General features: G+C 40.4%; 1 protein-coding gene across 5 annotated transcripts in view; it reads right to left on the bottom strand.

Annotated features, from left to right (window-relative positions):
• The window catches only part of prdm5 (PR domain containing 5), a 331962-nt gene that overhangs the window by 205615 nt on the left and 104745 nt on the right, over positions 1 to 21602 (bottom strand). For all 5 annotated transcript variants that reach the window (XM_063042227.1, XM_063042228.1, XM_063042229.1 and 2 more), the window contains exon 8: positions 4323 to 4402. In XM_063042227.1, the coding sequence (XP_062898297.1) occupies positions 4323 to 4402 (80 nt within the window). The remainder of the gene's footprint in view (positions 1 to 4322; positions 4403 to 21602) is intronic.

Raw genomic sequence — 21602 nt, 5'->3', positions numbered from 1 at the left:
GTTAGTAAGTTTGCAAATCAGAATCAGGTTTATTATCACCAGCATGTGTCGTGAAATTTGTTAACTTAGCAGCAGCAGTTCAATGCAATATATAATATAAAAGAATAAATAAATAAATAACAATATATATATATTGGCTAGATTAAAAATTGTGCAAAAACAGAATATATATTAAAAAAAGAGAAGTAGAGTTCATGGGTTCAATGTCCATTTAGGAATCGGATGGTGGAGGGGAAGAAGCTGTCCCTGAATCACCAAGTGTGTGCCTTCAGGCTTTTGTACTTCCTACCTGTTGGTAGCAATGAGAAAAGTGCATGCCCTGGGTGCTGGGGGTCCTTAGTAATGCACGCTGCCTTTCGGAGACACCGCTCCTGGAAGATAGCCTGGGTACTTTGTAGGCTAGTGATACTGAGCCTACTAAGTGATACTAATGATACTAAGATTGATGGTGCTGTGGATAGCATAGGTGACTGGCAAAGAATATAGCGGGATATAGATCAGCTGCAGATATGGGCAGAGAAATGGCAGATGGAGTTTAACTTGACCAAATGTGAAGTGTTCACCTTGGCAGATCAAATGTAAAGAGACAGTACACTGTTAAGGGCAAGACCCTTAGCAGTGTTCATGAGCAGGGAGATCTTGCGGTCCAAGTTCATAGATGCCTGAAAGTGGTTGCACACGTCGATAGGGTGGTTAGGCGGCAAAAGGCATACTTGTGTTTATTAGTCAAGGCATTGAGTTCAAAGTCAGGACATTATGTTGCAGCTTTATAAAACTCTAGTTAAGCTGCATCTGGAGTGTTGCATACAGTTCTGGTCACTCCGTTACAGGAAGGAAGTCAAGGCTTTGGAGAAGATGCAGAAGAGATTTACCAGGATGCTACCTGGATTAGAGGGCATGTGCTATAATGAGAGTTTAGGCAAACTTGGGTTGTGTTCCCTGGAGCAGCAGAGGCTGAAGGGAGATCTGATCGAGGTTGATAAGACCGTGAGAGGCATAGATAAACAGTTTCTTTTCCCCAGGATTTAAGTGTCTAATATCAGAGGGCATGCATTAATCCTGAGAGGGGGTAATTTCAAAGACGTGAGCGGCACGTTTTTGTACACAGAGAGCAGTGGGAGACTGCAATGCAATGCCTACGGTGATGGTAAGGGAAGAAATATTAGGGACTTTTAAGAGACATTTAGATAGGCATGTGAATGGGAGGAATGCAGAAGCATATGATACTGTGTAGGCAGAGGGGATTAATTTATTTGGCCATTTAATTACTAATTTAATTGGGTAATTGTGGCTGAAGAGCCTGTCCCTGTGCTATTGTTCTATGTACCATGTCCTTTGATTAAGCTCCCATGCCTGAACCCCTCTCTCCCTAACCATCAAACCAATGACAATGATTTTCTACTTCCTGTCCACTGGATCACAGCAAGCAACAGTAGCAAATCAATGCCATATTTCACCATATGCTGCTTATCACAATTACAGCCAGATCGCTGAGCTCTCTATTGACAAAGGAATACTTTCAGTGAGGAGGAAGTGGCATTCTGAGCACCGCCACTCACCAGCATAATCACACAATTTCTTGTAAGTGTACGGAATGGACTCCTTTGTGCTCTTGCTCATCAGCTGCATTCAACATCAGATCTGATTTTGCAAGCACCATCTTCTTGCACACAGATCAAGCATGTCATGAAAGGATCCTAATGCTTCCACATCTGAACCCTCTAAAGCTGTACAGTTGTATGGACTTGCTCTGCAGCAACCACACACCAAACTCACGCCAGAATGCAGCACCCTACTGCTGATTGTATCTCCCCCATAACACTCCAACCTGTTTACATCACCCATGGCTGAAGTAGTGCTGCGGGGTGTCAGATGCAATGAGACACTTTGATCATCATCTTCATTCTTTCCACCATCTATTTCCTCTACTCCCCTCTCTAGGAGCTTCATCTCCACATGCTCCTCCTCATTCATGGCATTTTGATTACATGCTAACAGGACACCTCTCCTCTTACTCTGAAAGGATAAAGCAAAATAAATTTATAACCTCCATGCAAAATGCTTCATGCTCTTACGACTAAAAGTAATGAAGATGACTGCAGACAATCAAATTAAATGGATGCAGTCATCAAAACAGAACATTATTAATGAACACAATTCACCTCACTCATGAGGTGGTTTGCGCCTCTGTAGTCATTACGTCTATGAAGAGTAGGGTCTTTTGAGCTTCCGGACTATGAGGGTGACATCCTTCTTATTACTCGCTGGCTTTAGCCTCTCCAGAGGAGATTTTGTCATTGAATATGTGAATAGAATGAGTGGGTGGAAGTGTAAGGTCTGTCTGGTTAAGCACGTCCAGATGAACCTGCAGTATTTCTGGTTGTGTGCAGCCCTTCTTGATATATTTTGTGAGGTCATGAAACTTTATGTAGCATTGTTTGTTTGTCCAGATATTGTCAGTCCTAGAGGAGAGCAGTTGAGGAAGTTCCTGCTGGGCTCTACTTTCACTGGCCCTGGTGTAACTTGTGGCTCCCTGACTACATGAGACCTCCTGCCTCGTGCAGTTATAAGGATTCCTATGTCCCTTTCTGTAAACTCTCCCTCTCCTTCTCTCACGTCCCTCTATCTTAAATTGCAGCGTCTTACTTCAGCTTTGCAGGCGCTGCGGACAGCGTGTAGACTCATAGAAATGAACAACACTGACACGATCTCTTCAGCCAATTGGGTCCAGGCCAAACATTCACCCCCTATTGACACTAACTATACATAAACCCCATTTTATTCTCACAAGTTCTCATCAAGTCTCCCCAGATTCTACCACTCGTGTACAATCTAGGGGTAATATACAAGCGCCAACCCACACACCTTTGGAATGCAGGAGGAAACAAGAAAACCTCAAGGAAATCCATGCAATTACCAAATGTAGAGAGAAGGCATCTGAAATCAGGAATAAACTAGGGTATCTGGCACAGTGAGATAGCCAACCTACTAGCTCTGGCTCTGTGTCCTACATTTAAGGGCTAACACCCTTCTCTGACAGCCTTGTAGTAAAGCATCTTCAGCTGAGCAGAATTAAGCTTTGTCCTATCAGATACCACACAGTTTGTGTTTTCTGTGTGGCAACACATTAGGCCTGTATAAACTTGCTTTTGACTAACTATACTATTTTTATGGTCAACTTAACTTGGCACAAGTATTAAAATCCAAAAGTAGGTGCAATCCAATTTCCAAGCTTTAACTCTTAAACAAAGGAGATAATATTTCATATTGTCCAAATAAAATGTTGGACATTGTGAGCTTATTCAGCTCATAAACCAGAGTAATAGAAGAACTTATTAAGGAAAAAATCTATCATGCACAAATACAGACTAAAGGGTTTCTTCTGACGGAATTTCAACATGAACATTATTCTCCAAATCACAGTCCATCCCATTTAATATGCTGACTAAGTGAGTCACAAATACACTTGCGTCAGCATCTGCCACTTGATACATTCCCACAAATGCCGAGAAATTACATGAACTGTCTCTGTGCTCTAACCTACTGAGTATTTCCAGCATTTTCTTTTTAGATCACCAAGAAATTAAACTGCACAATTATGTGTCTATTGTAAATGAATACTATCTGACTTTACCCAGATGCAATGGCTTACCAAAGTTCGCTGCAATCAATTTACAGTGGCAAATTCACTGAAAGATTTTTTGACATATTTCATACCATACCTAAATCACCATTTTGATTCACGAATAACTCACTTCTTGTAATGCAATCCCTATATTTTAATCCTCTAAGATGCATTTTTAAAAACTTCAACCAAAATTATAGTCCTTTTAGTGTATTCTCACGTGTTTGATGAATCCTTTTGTTTAGTAACAATCATGTGAAGTGCCTTGGGAATATTTGCTCTGCTAAAATAATTACTACAAATATAAACTATTGTTCTATTCATTGCTGCTTCATAATATTTCTAGATTTGAAAGCTCAGCTAGTTAACAAGACAGAGACAGCTGCAGATTTCATTTCTACTCCACAATAATGAAATCAAGAAAACATTCCAAATCTATAAATTTGTATCACTCTCATATTGAGCCATTAGTTAAAAGATTAGCAAATGTAATTTACTTTTACCCTAATCAATTATCAAACGTTTTCATTGCTTGGGATTGCTAGAGCTCACGTGGGGACTAATTTAGCCAACAGAACTATCTAGAGGCAGTATCTCAGTATTAACAGCCGACAGTAGTGACCTGACACCCTCATTCAAGCATGAGAATGCTTGCATGCTGTGAGCAGACTTGAAGGGGCTCTCTTGTCTGCCTGACCTTTCGATGCTCCTGTAGAATTGCAGCCGAAGAACACTTCTTGTTACACACAGAGCACATAAATCTCCTCCGAGAGTTTCCTGCAGCCAGAAAAGAAACACCATCATATTGTAAAGGTAATATGCTCAAAAAATGAAGGTATAATAGATGATAGACTTTTATAATTTTGCCTTTCTTTGTGTCCGCACTACCAAACAAGCAAAGTTCCAGAGGACCGGACAGCAGCAAATGTTCTTTGGTTCAAGAAAGGAAATGAAGATAATCCCGGTAATTATAGGCCAGTCAGCTATCTGTAGTAGGAAAGATTTTGGACAGGATATCAAACAATAGAATTTATGCACATTTGGAAAGGCATGGCCTACTTAAGGACAGGCAGTATAGTTTTGTGTGGGACAGGTCAGGTTTTACAAACTGGAACAAGTTTTTTATAGTGACAATGGGTAATGCAGTGGATATTATGTACATGGACATAAGGTAAAATCCCTCTAGGTAGATTGGTTCAAAAGATAAAGGTGCATGGGATCCAGTGTGAATAGCAAGTCTGGATATGGAACTGGTTTGTCCGTAGAAGCTGGAGAGTAGATTTCAGTGACCAATGAACTGGTTGGACGTCACTGAGCAATGAACCAATGGTGTTCTGCAGTGATTGGCACTGGAACCTCTGTTGTTTGTGATACATTAGAATGATTTGGATGAAAATGTAGATGGGTGGATTAGCAAAGTTCCGGATGGCACCATGATTGGTAGAGTTATAGACAATGTAAAGGACTATCAAAGAATACAGCAGGATATAGATCAGTTACAGACCTAGGCAAATAAGTGACTGGTGGACTTTAATCCAGGCAAGTGTGAGCTGTTTTATTTTGGTAAGTCATACGAAAAGAGACAGTGTAGAGGAAATGATAGACCCTTTAACAACACTGAGGTTCAGAGGGATCTTGGGGCACAGGTCCATAGTTCACTGGATAAGGTGATAAATATTTGTGACGTGCTTCCTGCACTGGTAGGGGTGGTGAGTATAACAGTAAGTAAGTCATGTTGCAGCTGTATAATACATCAGTCCGTGCTTGAAATATTGCATGAAGGTCTGAACACCCCAATATAGAAAAGATATGGAGTCAGTGGAGAGAGTGCAGAAGAGCTTTATCAGGATATTGCCTGAATTAGAAGGTTTGAGCTATGAGGAAAGATTGGACAAAGTTGGGTTGTTTTCTCCGGGCTGAGGGGAGAGGCTGGTCGGAGTTTGAGTGGAGCCTTAGTAGAGGTTTTTTTAAATTATAAGAAGCAGTTTAGGGTAGAGAGTAGGTGCCTCCAATAGATTTTCAGGCATTGAAGTAGAAAGCAGACAGATTGGTGGAGTTTAAGAGACCTTTGGATAGATAAATACATATAAAGGGAATGGGAGGATGTGGAAGATACAGAAGAGGAGAAGATTTAGTAAAAATTGGCATCAAGATTGGCACAACATTATGAGCAGGATGGCTTGTCCAGTGCAGTATTGTTCCATGTTCTATGTTCAATAATTGTTTTAATTCCATTGAGCAAGATCGTAATTCTAAGTGATGCATGTTATTTAATATCATTATATTAACATCCAAAATTGAGTTGAATTGCAAAGATAATGATTACTCCAAACTGTTATGTAGCAGTCTATAAATCAATAATATCAGTGCACCTCATTCTCATGATTGGAGTATGGTCAAGCTCTTCCTTCTTGTCAAATCATCATTATTTTCAGAGCCTGGTTACACTTGAAGGAATACAATTTACCACTAATTCAGAAGATCATTATCCTTTACAGGAGAGCAAAGAAGAACTCTCTCTGATGAAAATCAGTTAATTAAATGGTCTCTGCAACTTCCATGTGTAACTAATGAACAAGACTAATTCATAAACAATAAGATAACAGCAAAATGTTAACATTCCAGGAGCGTGACCAGTAGAGTTTACAATGTCATCAGTTTATTCAGATGAGTGTGTAAAGTGCAATTGTCACCACTGAAAAGCAGAAATTACATTCAATACAAACCATATGAATTTTTAAATCAAGTATATAATCAATCTTTTGCAAGAGTCAGGTATAAGAGTTCAAAGTAAAATCCTGATACTTTGACAGCATTTCAACTTCAGATAGTGCAGCTTTTTAAAGTCACAACATATGTTCATTACTGAAATGATTCAGTAGACTGACAACTAGTTGTGACTTTTTTATATAAAAAGGCTAATATATTTTTCAAGCGCAAACACGAGGAAATCTGCAGATGTATTTTTGTTGAGATTCTACAGAGTAGGTCAGAATCAAATTATGACAGAAGAGATCGTTCTGAGATTCTCATACATACAGCCAGATTTTTTTAATGTGCTACCTCCATTATTCAAGATGTATTTGTTCTGCTAGAAAATAAAAAGTGCATAGGAGGGAAATATGCAAAAAGAAATGGTCAGAGGGAAAAAAAAATGAACTACTCTTTTGCTAGTTTGTGAATCTTGTTCAAAATTTAATTGCAGTATCCTGAAGGCTTTAACAATCTGAGCTATTTAGGCTAGCCTTTCTGGAATCAAGTTTTGACTCTGTAATAAAATATGTATTTCGTTTGTTAATCACATCCACCCAAAATTTAATTTTCCAACAGAGAGCTGTGCTAACAGAGGTTAAGCAGTGCATTTTTTCAATTTATGTCTCATTTACAATTCATTAAAACCCAGAATACTTAACCACATGAATTACATTTGGTTTGGTTATACTGCAGCTCAATCATTCAGTCATTAAGTTTAATATAATTTCTACATCAACTAACACAAATATTTGAAGAATTAGCAGTTAAGAAAGAAACACCATAACTCCATGAACATGCTGATTCTGCACATCCTGCTTTTATCAGTTTACACATACTTACTTGCTGTACTACTGTAGGTCATTTGCCACACATAATTACTAAATGCCACAAACTAACTGATCAAAAGGAACATGAACAACTAAAGGAGAGCCATTTCTAGGTCATTCATGATATATGTGCTGATTCAATTAGCAGTCTATTAATATCCAATGTATTTTCCAAAATCATCTTCATTTCAATAATATCCATAAATTAGATCCACTTTATCTTGCCAATGACATTAATCATGACACTCCCGGTACACCGGTACTTGAATATTACATTGCGTGTTAAAGGTCAATCACCAGATGTATTTCACTTCCTGTATTTAGCTGGTTCGAGAATTGATAGAACATGTAGCAATGTACCAAGACTTGCTCCGAGTTCAATAACTAATGAGCATCTGTTTCATACTCACCTATTTATTTCACATCTAGCACACAATCAAAGCAACGATTGGACTTTGCTATTTTTGTTCAATTTAACTGATTGAAAGGTAATGATGCGTTGTTATATTTCTGAAAATTCAATTTCTTGTCACACCTTCAGAAAACAATGCTTATTCGGAGTTGGTAGTGAACATTACTAAAAATAATAAAAACAATTCATCCTTTCTTGGGCCAGTGGAGCTTGGACCTTAGACTTTCTTGATTGACCAGAGGGAAAATTCACTGTATTCTCAGTACAGGTACTGAACATTGCTTCCAGGAGTTACAACTAAACCATTTTATTCCGTCTTTACAATTAAGTCCAACACTAGACCTGTTAATTTCAACATTTTTGTGAGGATTGGTCTGTCCTTTTTTTTAAATTAAACATGGCTACTATTCATTAATTTCACCACTGAAAATAAAATATTCAAAATAATTGAGCTATAAACATCTACAGATATGATTCTTCTAAATCATAGTCTGAATTATAACTGCATTAAACCAGCTGTTGAGCAGAGAAGATTACTTATTTTAGGTGCAAACATTCAAGAATATGTTCAATGCAGATATTAGGATACAAGCAGTGACATTATGGTTATTAGGGATTTAGGAAGATCAAGTTCTCCCCAATATTCACATCTACCATATCTCACATTACCCCCAAATTAGCAAAAAATAATTGTATAGACCTTCAATAAGCATACTATAAGAAGTACAACCTGCACCACAACTCTATGGATCATACAAATTACTTTCTTTACTCATTACTGTGTAGTTCCTTAAAAGCCACCACAAGAAGAAAAAGTAGAGATTAGATTTTATTAGAAACACTGTGAGCTTGCTAAAGACAGGATGCATTCATTTCACACATGAACCTTTTTCTACCTCCCAACTACTCTCCATCATTTCTACCAGAACCATCACTAGACTAACGAAGATTAGAAGAGATGCAGGAAAGGAATGGAAGGTTATGGGCTGAGTGCAACACAGTGGGACTAGGTGAGAGTAAGAGTTCGGCATGGACTAGAAGGGCCGAGATGGCCTAATTGTTATATGGTTAAAATCAGGAACTTCTCTAAGTAAATCAGTACAACTTATGACAGCAAAACCTGTCAAATTATAATCTAAACATATCCTTTCTCACTGTCATTACAATCACTAGCAACTGCACTGATGAAAGCACAAGTTGATAATTATCAATCAATCAACAAACATAGCTATTAACTGAAGGGCAGACATATAAATCTAAACATGTCCAATAATTTTTTTTTCAAATCAGTGAAAACAAAAATAGAGCTTAATAAAAAAAAGGTATAAAAAGTGCAACTGTCTTTATAGTTTATTGATTCACTCACAATAGAGATGAAATAGAAATACATGGCTACACACCTCTAAACTATAGACAATAAAATGTGACAAGTATGTCCCAAAATATTTCCTAAATTACTAATCTGATAAAGGACATAATTCACATTTTGTAAAAAATATAAACCTGTTACATCTATAAAAAAAAGTCAATATTAGACGGTTAAGTTTGAAACCGGCAGCTGAAATCAAGTTAACAAATTTATTAGAATTTGTTGAGAAAGTAACTAAAAGGATATAGAGGAGCCAGGATGAAGTGCACTTGGATTTCCAAATGGTATTTTGTAAAACATCACAATGACATTGCAACGACTGAGGTTCAATCAGGATTTGACCATGTGGGTATATATTTCTACAGATACTGCCTGATCTGTTGAGTTCCTCCAGCATCTGCAGAATCCCTTGTGTTCTTGGGTATGCTTTAGATGCCCTCATTTCTTCCCAAAGGTGTGTGAATTAGTAAATTAAACTGTAACTGTAACATGCCTCTGGCGTTGAAGTGAATGATATAATCTGGAGGAAATCAGAACATAGAAAAGGCTCTTCAGCCCTCGATGTGGACCAAGCCAATCTAACTAATTCCATCTGCATGTACACAGTCTACATCCCTCTATCCTCTGCCTCTTCATGCGTCCCTCTAATTGTTTCTTAAACATTACTATTGTATCTGCTTCCACCACTTCCCTGGCAAAGCATTCCAGGCACCTAACGTACTCTGTATAAAAAATCTTGTTTTGTAAATCTTCTTTTAACTTCCACCTCTCAAACTTAATATGAATGTAAATGACTATATATGCTATCTGCATAGCAGAATTAGCATGTCTACATAGCAGACATAGCAGCAGAATTAGGCCATTCAGCCCATCAAGCCTGCTCTGCCATTCCATCATGGCTGACCCCAGATCCCACTCAACCCCATACACCTGCCCTCTCACCATATCCCTTGATGCCCCAACCAATCCGGAATCTACCAACTTCTGCTTTAAATATAACCAAGGACTTGCTCTCCACAGATTCACTACTCTCTGGCTAAAAAAAATTCCTCCTTACTTCTGTTCAAAAAGGTCACCCCTCAATTTTGAGGCTGTGCCCTCTAGTTCTGGATACCTCCACCATAGGAAACATCCTCCCCACATCCACCTTATCTTTTCCTTTCGACATTTGGTAGGTTTCAATTAGATCCCCCCGCATTCTTTTAAATTCCGGTGAGTACAGGCTCAAAACTGCCAAATGCTCCTCATATGTTAACCCCTTCATTCCCTGAATCATCCTCAAGAACCTCCTCTGGACTCTCTCCAATGACAACACATCCTTTCTCAGATATGGGACCCAGAACTGATAACAATACTCCAACTGCAGCCTGACTGGTGTCTTATAAAGCATTATCTCCTTGCTTTTATATTCTACTCCCCTTGGAATAAACGGCAACATTGTATTTCCCTTCTTTAATACAGACACAACCCATAAAGGCTCCTAAGTCCCTCTGCACCTCTGAGTTTCATCCGCAAACTTTGCCACAAAGCCGTCAACTCCATTATCTAAATCACTGACAAACAATGTGAAAAGTAGCCGTCCCAATACAGACCCCTGAGGATCACATATAGTCACTGACAGCCAACGAGAAAAGGTCCCCTTTACTTCACTCGCTGCCTCCTGCCTGTCAGCCATTCCACTATCCATGTCAGTATCTTTCCTGTAGTGCCTTAGGATTTTATCTTGTTAAGCAGCCTCATGTGTAGCACTTTATCAAATGACTTCTGAAAATCTAAGTAATGACATCCACTTCCTCTCCGTTATCCACCTTGCTTGTTTCTTCCTCAAAAAACTCTAACAGATTTGTCAGGTAAAATTTCCCTTCACAGAAACTATGCTGACTTTGACTTATTTTATTATTAGTCTCCGAGTAACCTGAAACCTCATCCTTAACAACACTCCACAGACTCCAACACTCTCCCAACCACTGAGGTTAGGCTAACTGGCCCATAATTTCCCTACTTTTGCCTTCCTCACTTCTTAAAGAGTGGAGTGACATTTGCAATCTTCCATTCCTCTGGGACCATGCCAGAATTAAGTGATTCTTGAAATCCTGCTGAAGGGTCTCGGCCCAAAATGTCGACTGTACTGATTTCCATAGATGCTGTCTGGCCTGCTGAGTTCCTCCAGCATTATGTGTGTGTTGCTTGGATTTCCAGTATCTGCACATTTCCTCATTTTTGATTATTGGAAGATCATGACTTTTATCTCTTCAGCAACATCTCTCAGGACTCTGGAATGTGGTCCATCTGGTCCAGGTGACTTATCCACCTTTTGATTTTGCCTAGCACTCTTTCCTTTGTAATAGCAATGGCATTCACTCCAGCTCCCTGACATATCATTACCAGTATATTTTTGTCCAATTAAGCAATTGCCCCAATTTGCTGAAGTTTCAAGGAAATAGTTAATAAGGGTATAAAAGGTATAAAAAAGACTGAGTAACAAATCATGTATAATACTACAAATATTACTGCAGTACTATAAAACTGTGTAACTGTTAGCAGTTATCAAAGGTATGCTATCATGTACTTTTGATTAACTGTAAGCGAACAAAATCAGTGCAAATACTAAGTGCAGATAATGAACTGCCTTCATACAATGCCAAAGTCAACAGCATCCTCCAAATCTTCATTTTTATTGTAAAATTCAAGATGATTGTAAATACTTTCAAATTCTCCATAGTTCCTAAATTGCTGAAGTAGTTTCATTTTCACTCCCAGCTGTTTCTGACATCTCCAAGCCTTAATGCTTAAAAGTACAGCAAGCAAAACTTATTTCTTGTCAACTACCAGTAACAAAAATCACTGTTTTTTGAACACAAATACACATAACTCATACTATTTAAAAACTGTTCACTCTAAGCACAGAAGTGCATGCCACTGAAGGTAGTTAGAAACTGTTTGGCAAGTCTCCAGCTCCAATTAAATGGCATAGTGTCCCAAATAAATGAAGGGAATCCCAGCAATTTTCTCGATTTGTTTTATTCTTTAAGAGATGTCCCAAATAAGTGGCTGCTCCAATTGACCAATGGCCCAATTAACCAAAATCCAATATATTTGCTTTATTGAGGTGTACAGGGCATACCAAATAAAGTGGCTACTGAATTCTACATATACATATAAAATTGGATCAATATAAAATTTATAATTTACATAGAAGTATGACAGGCAAGGTCACTGGAGATATTTAAAGAGGAGATAGACAAAGTTTTTGACAGACCAATGGGGAAGTGGCAATGGAGAAGAGTTGAAGCCTTTCACAGATCAGCTTCAATTATATTGAATGGTGAGATAGAACTGAGGGGCCAAGTAGACAACATTTGCTGCATTTTTATTTTTTTTGTGTTTTCTTACTGCTGTTCCAAATGGATAATTTACTGATGGATAAAAGAAGGCAGAGTGCACCTAAGAGTTCAGATAGTTGAGACTGGTGGAGGATATTACCTCACGTTCCCTGTGCAGGCAGGCCACAAGAGTTTATTTGGCTACAGTTAAGCACTCCTGATGGGATACTAAGACGATCTCTACAGGAGAACAGTCTATGAAAATTTGTATTTTGGGGAAGCTTGCTAAGCAGCAAGACCCTTGCTTGTTCATGTAAGCTGAAAGAGAAATCTTCATTGGAAGAATGTAAAATGAAGAGAGAAAAAAAAAGATGACTTAAGATCTCAGAAGGATTGAGTCTCAAATGCAAGTAATTGAATTGAATTGACTTTATTACTTACATCCTTCATATACATGAGGAGTAAAAATCTTTACATTATGTCTCTGTTTTAATGTGCAATGTGTAATTCATAGTAATTTTTACTAAATAGTAAAGAAAGATGACGCCGGTAACTGGCGACTTTGCGCATGCTCTCCCGAGCAAACTGCCCTCTCCACTATCCTATACCCGAGAAACCCTTCAAAACCTCCAATCTAGCAAGATCAAGATCAACAACACCCTGGCAAAGCGACTGACCCAGCTGGAGACCACCTCACCAGAACTGCTTCTTAAACTCCGGACCGCACCTGGACTCAACCAGCGAGGCCCACCACGTTCCCGGAGACCCACGGTCTGCTACCGTGCCGGAGCGCTTGGAGACACGGCCCATTCCGACCAGCACCTCTCTGGAGCAGATGACCACACGGAAGTGACGGCAGAGACCTCAAGGTGCCCCAGACGCTTCCCCAGAGCGACCACCATAAAGCCCCGTCGGTGGCTATCCACAGCTGCCGGAAGTGAGGCCTCCACCGCCGACCTCGGAAATCAAGCCCGAGGCTCCACAGCCATGACTCGGCTTAAGAACTTGTTTCAGCCACGAGCCCGGCGATCCGGGCCAGACCCAATCAACAGCCTGGGCCCCTGGCAGCTGGAAGTGGCAGCGAAGCCTCCCTCGTTACCTGGCCCAACCCGGAGCATCCGACAACGTGACCCGCCGATCGATCCCCGCGAAATGCGTCCACGAACCTCAAAGAGCTGACAACAATACACTGCATCGATGGAAACCTGGAAAGGTGCACTATTTACCAAGGAAGCGTGGGAAAAGAGCTGGGCTGCTGGTCAGATTGAAGCTGAAGGGCTTCGGGGTCCCTATGCCCACCATCCTACTAGCTAATGTGCAAGCCATAGAGAACAAGGTGGATGATCTTAAAAGGAGACTCACCTACTGCAGGGAGATGCAGAACTGCTGTGTATTTTGTTTCACTGAGACCCGCCTCTCCCCTGCCACCCCCGACTGTGCCATCCGACGGGAGGGATTTTCGATCCATCGGATGGACCGCACGGCGTCTTCGGGCAAGACGAGGGGAGGTGGTGTCTGCCTACTGATCAACACTGCGTGGTGCTCAGACACAGTGGCACTGACAAGCTCCTGCAGCCCAGACCTGGAACACCTGTCGATGAAGTGTCGACCCCACTATCTGCCACGGGAATTCACCTCAGTCACACTGACAGCGGTCTACATTCCCTCCCAGGCGGATGTGGAGTGTGCTCTGAACATACTGTATGCCAACATCAGTGAACCTGAGACCAGGTATCCGGAGGCTTTGCTCATTACAGCCGGGGACTTTAACCAGGCCAGCCTCAGAAAGGCGCTACCAAAGTTATACCAACATGTCTCCTGCCCCACTGGAGGCTTGAATATACTTGACCACTGCTACACAGCAGTCAAGGATGCCTACCGTTCCGTCCCATGACCTCACTTTGGAAAATCGGACCATCAGGCCGTACCCCTCCTCCTGGCTTACAAACAGAAACTGAGGCAGGAGGTTACGGTGTCAAAAGTAGGTCGCGTTGGACAGAGGAAACGGATGAGGTCCTCCGTGACTGCTTTGAATCAGTGGACTGGTTATTATTCAAGGACTCGGTAGCTAACCTCGATGAGTCTGCCTCAGCTGTCACGGACTTAATTTGGAAATGCACGGAGGACTGTGTGTCTCGCAAGACAATCCGGGTATTCCCTAACCGGAAATCTTGGATGAATTATGAGGTCAAGTCCCTTTTAAAGGCTAGAGCTGTGGCTTTTAGGTCTAGGGATACCAGTCCCTACACGGAATCCAGCCGTGAACTCCGGAAAGCCATTAAGGGTGCCAAGAGGTAGTATCGAGCCAAGTTGGAAGCCTAGGCTCACAGGAGCGATGCCAGCAGACTATGGAAGGGTCTAAATGAGATCACCAGGAATATCAATAACTGTGGTGTTTCTCTTCCTGATGAACTTAACGTATTCTACGCAAGATTCGAACAGAAGAGGAGCGTCCCGACCCTCCGGATGAGCCGGACTGGTGGCATCGAGATTCATCGTCACCGAGGAGGACGTTAGAAGGGCCTTCCTGAAGATAAATCCAAGGAAGGTGACAGGCCCAGATGGCGTCCCGGGACGGGTTCTCCGGGCCTGTGCAAGTGAACTAGCTGGAGTGTTTGCTGATATCTTCAACTGCTCCTTGCTTCAGTCTAAGATCCCCTCGTGTTTTAAGAAGGCAACGATAATCCCAGTGCCAAAGAAGAGCAAGGTGGCATGCCTGAATGACTATCGACCTGTGGCTCTGACATCAATTGCTATGAAGTGCTTCAAGAGATTGGTTATGGCACATATCAACCATAGCCTACCGGTCAACCTCGACACTTCGCAATTCGCCTACTGGAGCAACAGGTCAACGGCAGATGCCATCTCTCTGGCCCTACATTCCTCCTTAGAACACCTGGAGAATAAAGATGCATACATAAGGCTCCTTTTCACTGACTACAGCTCTGCCTTTAATACCATCATTCCAAATAAACTGATTCCTAAGCTCCGGAACCTGGGCCTTAGCACTCAGATCTGCAGCTGGATCTTCAACTTCCTCACAGACAGGACCCAGGCTGTAAAAATAGGGGACAAGCTCTCCTCTACAATCACTCTGAGCACCGGTGCCCCACAAGGCTGTGTACTCAGCAACCCACTGTACTCACTGTACACCCATGATTGTGTAGCCAAGTTTCCATCAAACTCAATATATAAATTTGCTGATGACACAACAATTGTAGGCCGCATCTCGGGTAATGATGAGTATGAGTACAGAGAGGAAATTAAGAACCTGGTGGCATGGTGCGAAGACAATAACCTATCCTTCAACGTTAGCAAGACGAAGGAATTGGTTGTTGACTTCAGAAGGAGTAGCGGACCGCACGACCCCATTTACATCGGTGGTGCGCAAGTGGAACAGGTCAAAAGCTTTAAGTTCCTCAGGGTCAATATCACAAATGACCTGACTTGCTCTAACCAAGCAGAGTTCACTGCCAAGAAGGCTGACCAGCGCCTTAACTTCCTCAGAAAACTAAAAAATTTGGCCTGTCCAATAAAACCCTCACTAATTTTTATAGATGCACAGTAGAAAGCATTCTTCTAGGGTGCATCACAACCTGATATGGAAGTTATGGCAGATGAACAGAGATACACAGAGCGGCAGAGTTGTAGAGTGGCAAGTTAGTATGAGGAGGATAAAGAGCATGTGGAGAAGAAAAATGAGGGAAGAATAGAGAGGTAAAGAGAGTGGTCAATATAAAGATAATGAATGGGGAGGATAGAGAGAGTAAGCATTAGATACAATGGAGATATACAAAGAGGAAAATGAGGAAAGTGAAGAAGATAGAGAATGTGAGGAGAAGAAACAGAGATGGTTAAAAAGAGTGATCATGAGTGGTGAAGAGAGAGTCAGAAAGTAGAGAGAAGCCAGAGAGAGAGGGAGAGGGAAAATGGAATAAAGAGCAGACTGGGGAAAGTGGATGAGGGAGAGGGAGAGAATGAGAGAATATGACCAGAAGCCTGCACAGTTCAAAGCAGCTTTCCTTTATGTGTGGTTTTAAATTAACAATCTTATACAAAATAGTTTGCCTTTCCAACTAAGGATCCAGGAGCCCTCTCTGCAACAGATGTACGTTCTTACCAATGCTTTGAACGTAACTTTATCTGCCATTTCCTATCTCAGGCTAAGATTGCTTCAATTTTAAAGTCATTTCCTATAGCTTTGCATTCTAAACATTCTGAACAGACCCTCTGGAACTAACTTCAGAAGCTAATTCAACGAAGATGAGATCATTGCAATTTAAGATTTTCAGCCAAGGCTACTTCCCAGTTGGATAAAGGAAGTTTGCGCTTCCCAAGAAAGTAAGTGTATATAACATAAACTGTGCAATACAAATGAATGGCTAGTTGGGATGATTTCACATGTTGTAATTACTTACTATTGGAACCTATGACACTCAATTTTATTAGTACACTCATGCAACTATAACCCAATCTTTAGTTTGAAAGAATTCTAATCCTTAGAATTTTTCCAAGATTGAATAAAAGTCCATAAACACATAGTCCATACGTATTCCTAATAGCTGAAGGCATCTACAAAAGAAAAAAGCTGTGTATTTAATATTAAACTTCTTCTCTCTCATGCTTCCAAGGGAAACTACTGACAAAACCCCCAAATTACAATTGAAATTTGTAACTATTATTTGTCATTTCTGTCAATGATGAAATAATTTTGTACAATTCCTATTGTAATTTATCCCCAAAAAATGCTCATAATCTAAACAATGCTAAAACCAGTGCATCACAGTTTGTTTTTTAAAAAACAGCAAATAACTTCTGTTCAATCTGGTCCCACAACTCTGTTCCAATTTGTTTTAATGATAGAAATATCAGAAACCTTCCCTAACTGAAAATGTCATCAAATTTACTCTTTGAGAATAGAGGTGATCCAGCTCAGGTTTTGTTGGTGAGATTTGCCCAAATTTGAGCAACACAAACTAAGTCTGAATGGAAGTGCATTGGAGAGATTTACAATGAATGCTTATGCCAACACTCAACTTCTATTTTACTATTGGCATAGCTATTGCTGGCCCATGTACAGCTTTTAATTGATCTATTTCAGGATGCTATTGATCGATTATAGCTCAGCATTTAACACCATCATTCCCACGAACCCGATTGAAAAGTCACAGAACTTGGGCCTCTGTACCTCCGTCTCCAATTAGATCCTCGACTTCCTAACCGGAAGACTGCAATCTGTGCAGATTAGTGATAATATCTCCTCCTCGCTGACGATCAACACTGGGGCACCTCAGGGGTGTGTGTTGAGCCCACTGCTCTACTCTCTCTATAACCATGACTGTGTAGCTCAAATACCATGTATAAATTTGCTGATGATACAACCGTTGTTGGTAGAATCTCAGATGGAGATGAGAGGGTGTGCATGAGTGAGATAAGCCAACTAGTGGAGTGGTGCCGCAGCAACAACCTGGCAATCAATGTCAGTAAGACAAAAGAACTGATTGTGGACCTTAGGAAGGATAAGATGAAGGAACACATACCAATCCTCATAGAGGGATCAGAAGTGGAGAGAGTGAACAGTTTCAAGTTCCTGGGTGTCAAGATTTCAGAGGAACTTACCTGGTTCCAACATATCAATGCAGTTATAAAGAAGACAAGACAGCAACTATACTTCATTAGGAGTTTGAAGAGATTTGGTATGTCAACAAATACACTCAAATACTTCTATAAATGTACCGAGGAGCGCACTCTGACAGGCTGCATCACTGACTGAGATGGGGGCGGGGGGGATGGTTATTGCACAGGACCAAAAGAAGCTGCAAAGGGTTGTAAATTTAGACGGCTCCATCTTGGGTACTAGCCTACAAAGTACCCAGGACACCTTCAAGGAGCGGTATCTCAGAAAGGCAACATCCATTATTATGGGTCTTCAGCACACAGGGCATGCCCTTTTCTCACTGTTACCATCAGGTAGGAGATACAGAAGCCTGAAGGCACACAGTCAGCGATTCAGGATCAGCTTCTTCACCTCTGCCATCCATTTCCTAAATGGACATTGAACCCATGAACACTAACTCACTTTTTTAATATACAATTATTTCTGATTTCTACACAATTTTAATCAGCTCAATATATGTATACTGTAAATTGATTTACTCATTATTATTTTATTTTTCTTTCTTTTTATTTTTCTTCTTCTATATTATGTATTGCATTGAACTGCTGCTGCTAAGTAACAAATTTCACAACACCAGGTAATAAACCTGATTCTGATTCTGATTCAAGGTAATTTGTTTATGGTTCCCACACACCCTTACCCCTGCACCATGCCCAGCCACAGAAGTATTACCAATACAATTTTGGGATCCCATAGAGTATGTTAGAAATAAGAAATGTGAACAGGGCAGAAAGTGGGGTTGACGTAAACAGACTTCGTACTCACAGGAGAGAAGGAGGGGAAGAGAGAGAAAGAGGGAAGGGGAAGGGTGTGGCGGGGGAGAGGGGAGAGTGGGTAGGGGAGGGGGAGGGGGAATATGACTATAGGACAGAGGTAGCATTCGAAGGACATTCGAGAATTTCCAGGGCATCAAATCACCTACATATCTAATACTGAGCTCACTCATTTCAGTGACTGTCATTTATGCTGACACTGGATTAATGCATTCACTTTTTTTACTGTAATTTCTAAAACCTCTCCTGATCACACATCTATATCATTCAAATAGTTCAATTGGACTGAATGGAAGAAATCTTTATGAATAATGCAAAGACCTGAGTCAGACTCCTATTTGAGAAAATTATGGGAGAAGTTCTGATCATCTCTCTAAAAGCAAACATTCATAAAGTTGTCTGTTGAACCTCCAAAGTGCGTTAACTTCCACTCAACAGGTGTAGGATCATTGAACACAGAGCAATATAGCACAGAAACAGGTCTTTGGTCCATGATACCTGCAGTAAATTAAACTAAATCTCTTCTGCTTGTACATGATCCATATCTCTCCATTGTCTGCATATGCATGTACCTATCTAGCAGCAGCTTCTTAAATGTGACTATTGTATCTGCTTTCACCACTAACCCTGGCAGTGAGCTCCAGGTACCTTCCGTTCTCTGTGTTAAATATTCCTCCCACGCATCTCCTTTAAACTTACCCCCTCTCAACTTAAATGCACATCCTCTAGTCCTTGACATTCCCAGGTAAAAGATCATGACTGTCTACCCTTTCCATGTCTCTCATAATTTTATAAATTACTATCAGGTTTTCCCTCGGCCTCCACTGCTCCAGATTAAAGAACTCAAATTTGTCAAACCTCTCTTTATAATGCATACCCTCTAATCCAGGCAGCATCTCTTCTTTCCTGTCCAAGTCTCCACATCCTTCTTGTAATGGGGCAACCAAAGTTACACACAAAATTCCAAGTGCAGTATTATATTGCTGTAAAAGATGTTATACAGTTTTTTTATATATATACCTTTGGGATTGCTTTGCAGGTATGAATCGTAGCCTCATCTACTACATGCAGACAGGAGAAGATTTTACCTCCGCACCCTGCAAAAGAATTAAAATGCCTTGGCATACTGAATCTTTGGATTCATCAGTCAAGAGGAACTATTTGTCACCTCAAACCCAACTCTTCACCTCAATGGTATTGTGATCATCACCCATTCCCAGAACCTTCGACTCACTGATAATTAATTATCTTCCCAATGTTGCAGCATCTCTCACCAAGTAGGTACAACTAGGTTGGTGCTTGTTAAGTAGTTCATACACTGTTGTAAAATACAAACGTGACTTAATAATCAAAAGCACATTAGCATTTGTGACTCAGAAGTCAATGAGTAATGACAGAGTACCTTATAAAGACTTGTGTATAACTCCAACCACTCACAAGTTTGAAGTCAGTCTGTCATCTGCTTCTTTCCTACTTGAGGACCACTTGACCTTCCTTCACCCTATATTGCTGCTAACTATGGATTAACTGTAATTTGACAAGTTATGACAAATTGAACCTCCCTAAAGCAAACATTTCATAGTGTTCACCTGATTAGATGACTAAATTCATGCTGAGGTGCAGATTGTGCCACATACTTTGCACTTTTATTTAGAATGATCAGTAGGAAAAAGACATAAATGTGGGATGATAAATGGCAGCTGGAGGGTGGAGGTTTATCAGGTATTGTGCACATTAAACATCAATATTCAGTTTTAAATCAGTTGTATGCACAGTATAAATTACGAATACTTTCAACATTTTAAGAAATGGTTAAAATGTTTCCAGTTGTGCTTGTGCTTAATAGTACCAGCTCAAATGCAAGGTATAGAGTACAGGGGCATGAATAGATGTGGAAATATCATGTAATTGTTCTTTTGGAAACATGTCTTTAAGCTGCCATTCTAGCCTTCTGATGTTTCATACAAGACAGTAGAGGATAAAATAAGGTGGAGAGCAGTACTGGTACAAGAGATACCATAGCTTGTGATGTTGAAAGAACGTTTTACTGAGACATAATGGGTTGAAGTTAAAAACAAAGAATCAGAATCTGAGCAAAACACACAAAAGGCCAGGCAGCATCTGTGGAAAAAAGTACAGTCGACGTTTCCACGGATGCTACCTTGTCTGCTGAGTTCCTCCAGCCTTTTGTGTGTGTTGCTCGGATTTCCAGCATCTGCAAATCTTCTCCTGTTTGTAATCAGAATCAAGTTTATTATCACCAGCATGTGTCATAAAATTTGTTAACTTAGCAGCAGCAGTTCAATACAATACATAATATAGAATGAGAAAAAAAATAAGTAAATAACAGTATATGTTCATTGAATAAATTAAAAATTGTGCAAAAACACAAATAATATATATTTAAACAGTCAAGTAGCGTTCACGGGTTTAATGTCCATTTAGGAATCAGATGGCAGAGGGGAAGAAGCTGTTCCTGAATCGCTGAGTGTGTGCCTTCAGGCTTCTGTACCTCCCACCTGATGGTAACAGTGAGAAAAGAGCATGCCCTGGGTGCTGGAGGTTCTTAATAATGGACGCTGCTTTTCTGAGACATCGCTCCCCAAAGATGTCCTGGGTACTTTGTAGACTAGTACCCAAGATGGAGCCAACTAAATTTATGACCCTCTACAGTTTCTTTTGGTCCTGTGCAGTAGACCACCTCCCCCCCACCACCATACCAGACAATGATGCAGCCTGTCTGAATGATCTCCGTGGTACATCTATATAAGTTTTTGAGTGTTTTTGTTGACATACCAAATCTCTTCAAACTCCTAATGAAGTATAGTTGCTGTCTTGCTTT

The sequence above is a fragment of the Mobula hypostoma genome, chromosome 3 (genome assembly GCF_963921235.1).
Source record: "Mobula hypostoma chromosome 3, sMobHyp1.1, whole genome shotgun sequence".
In the NCBI taxonomy this organism is placed as follows: Eukaryota; Metazoa; Chordata; class Chondrichthyes; order Myliobatiformes; family Myliobatidae; genus Mobula; species Mobula hypostoma.
The sequence above is the reverse complement of the archived record's forward strand: the minus strand, read 5'-3'. Positions and strand labels throughout refer to the sequence as shown.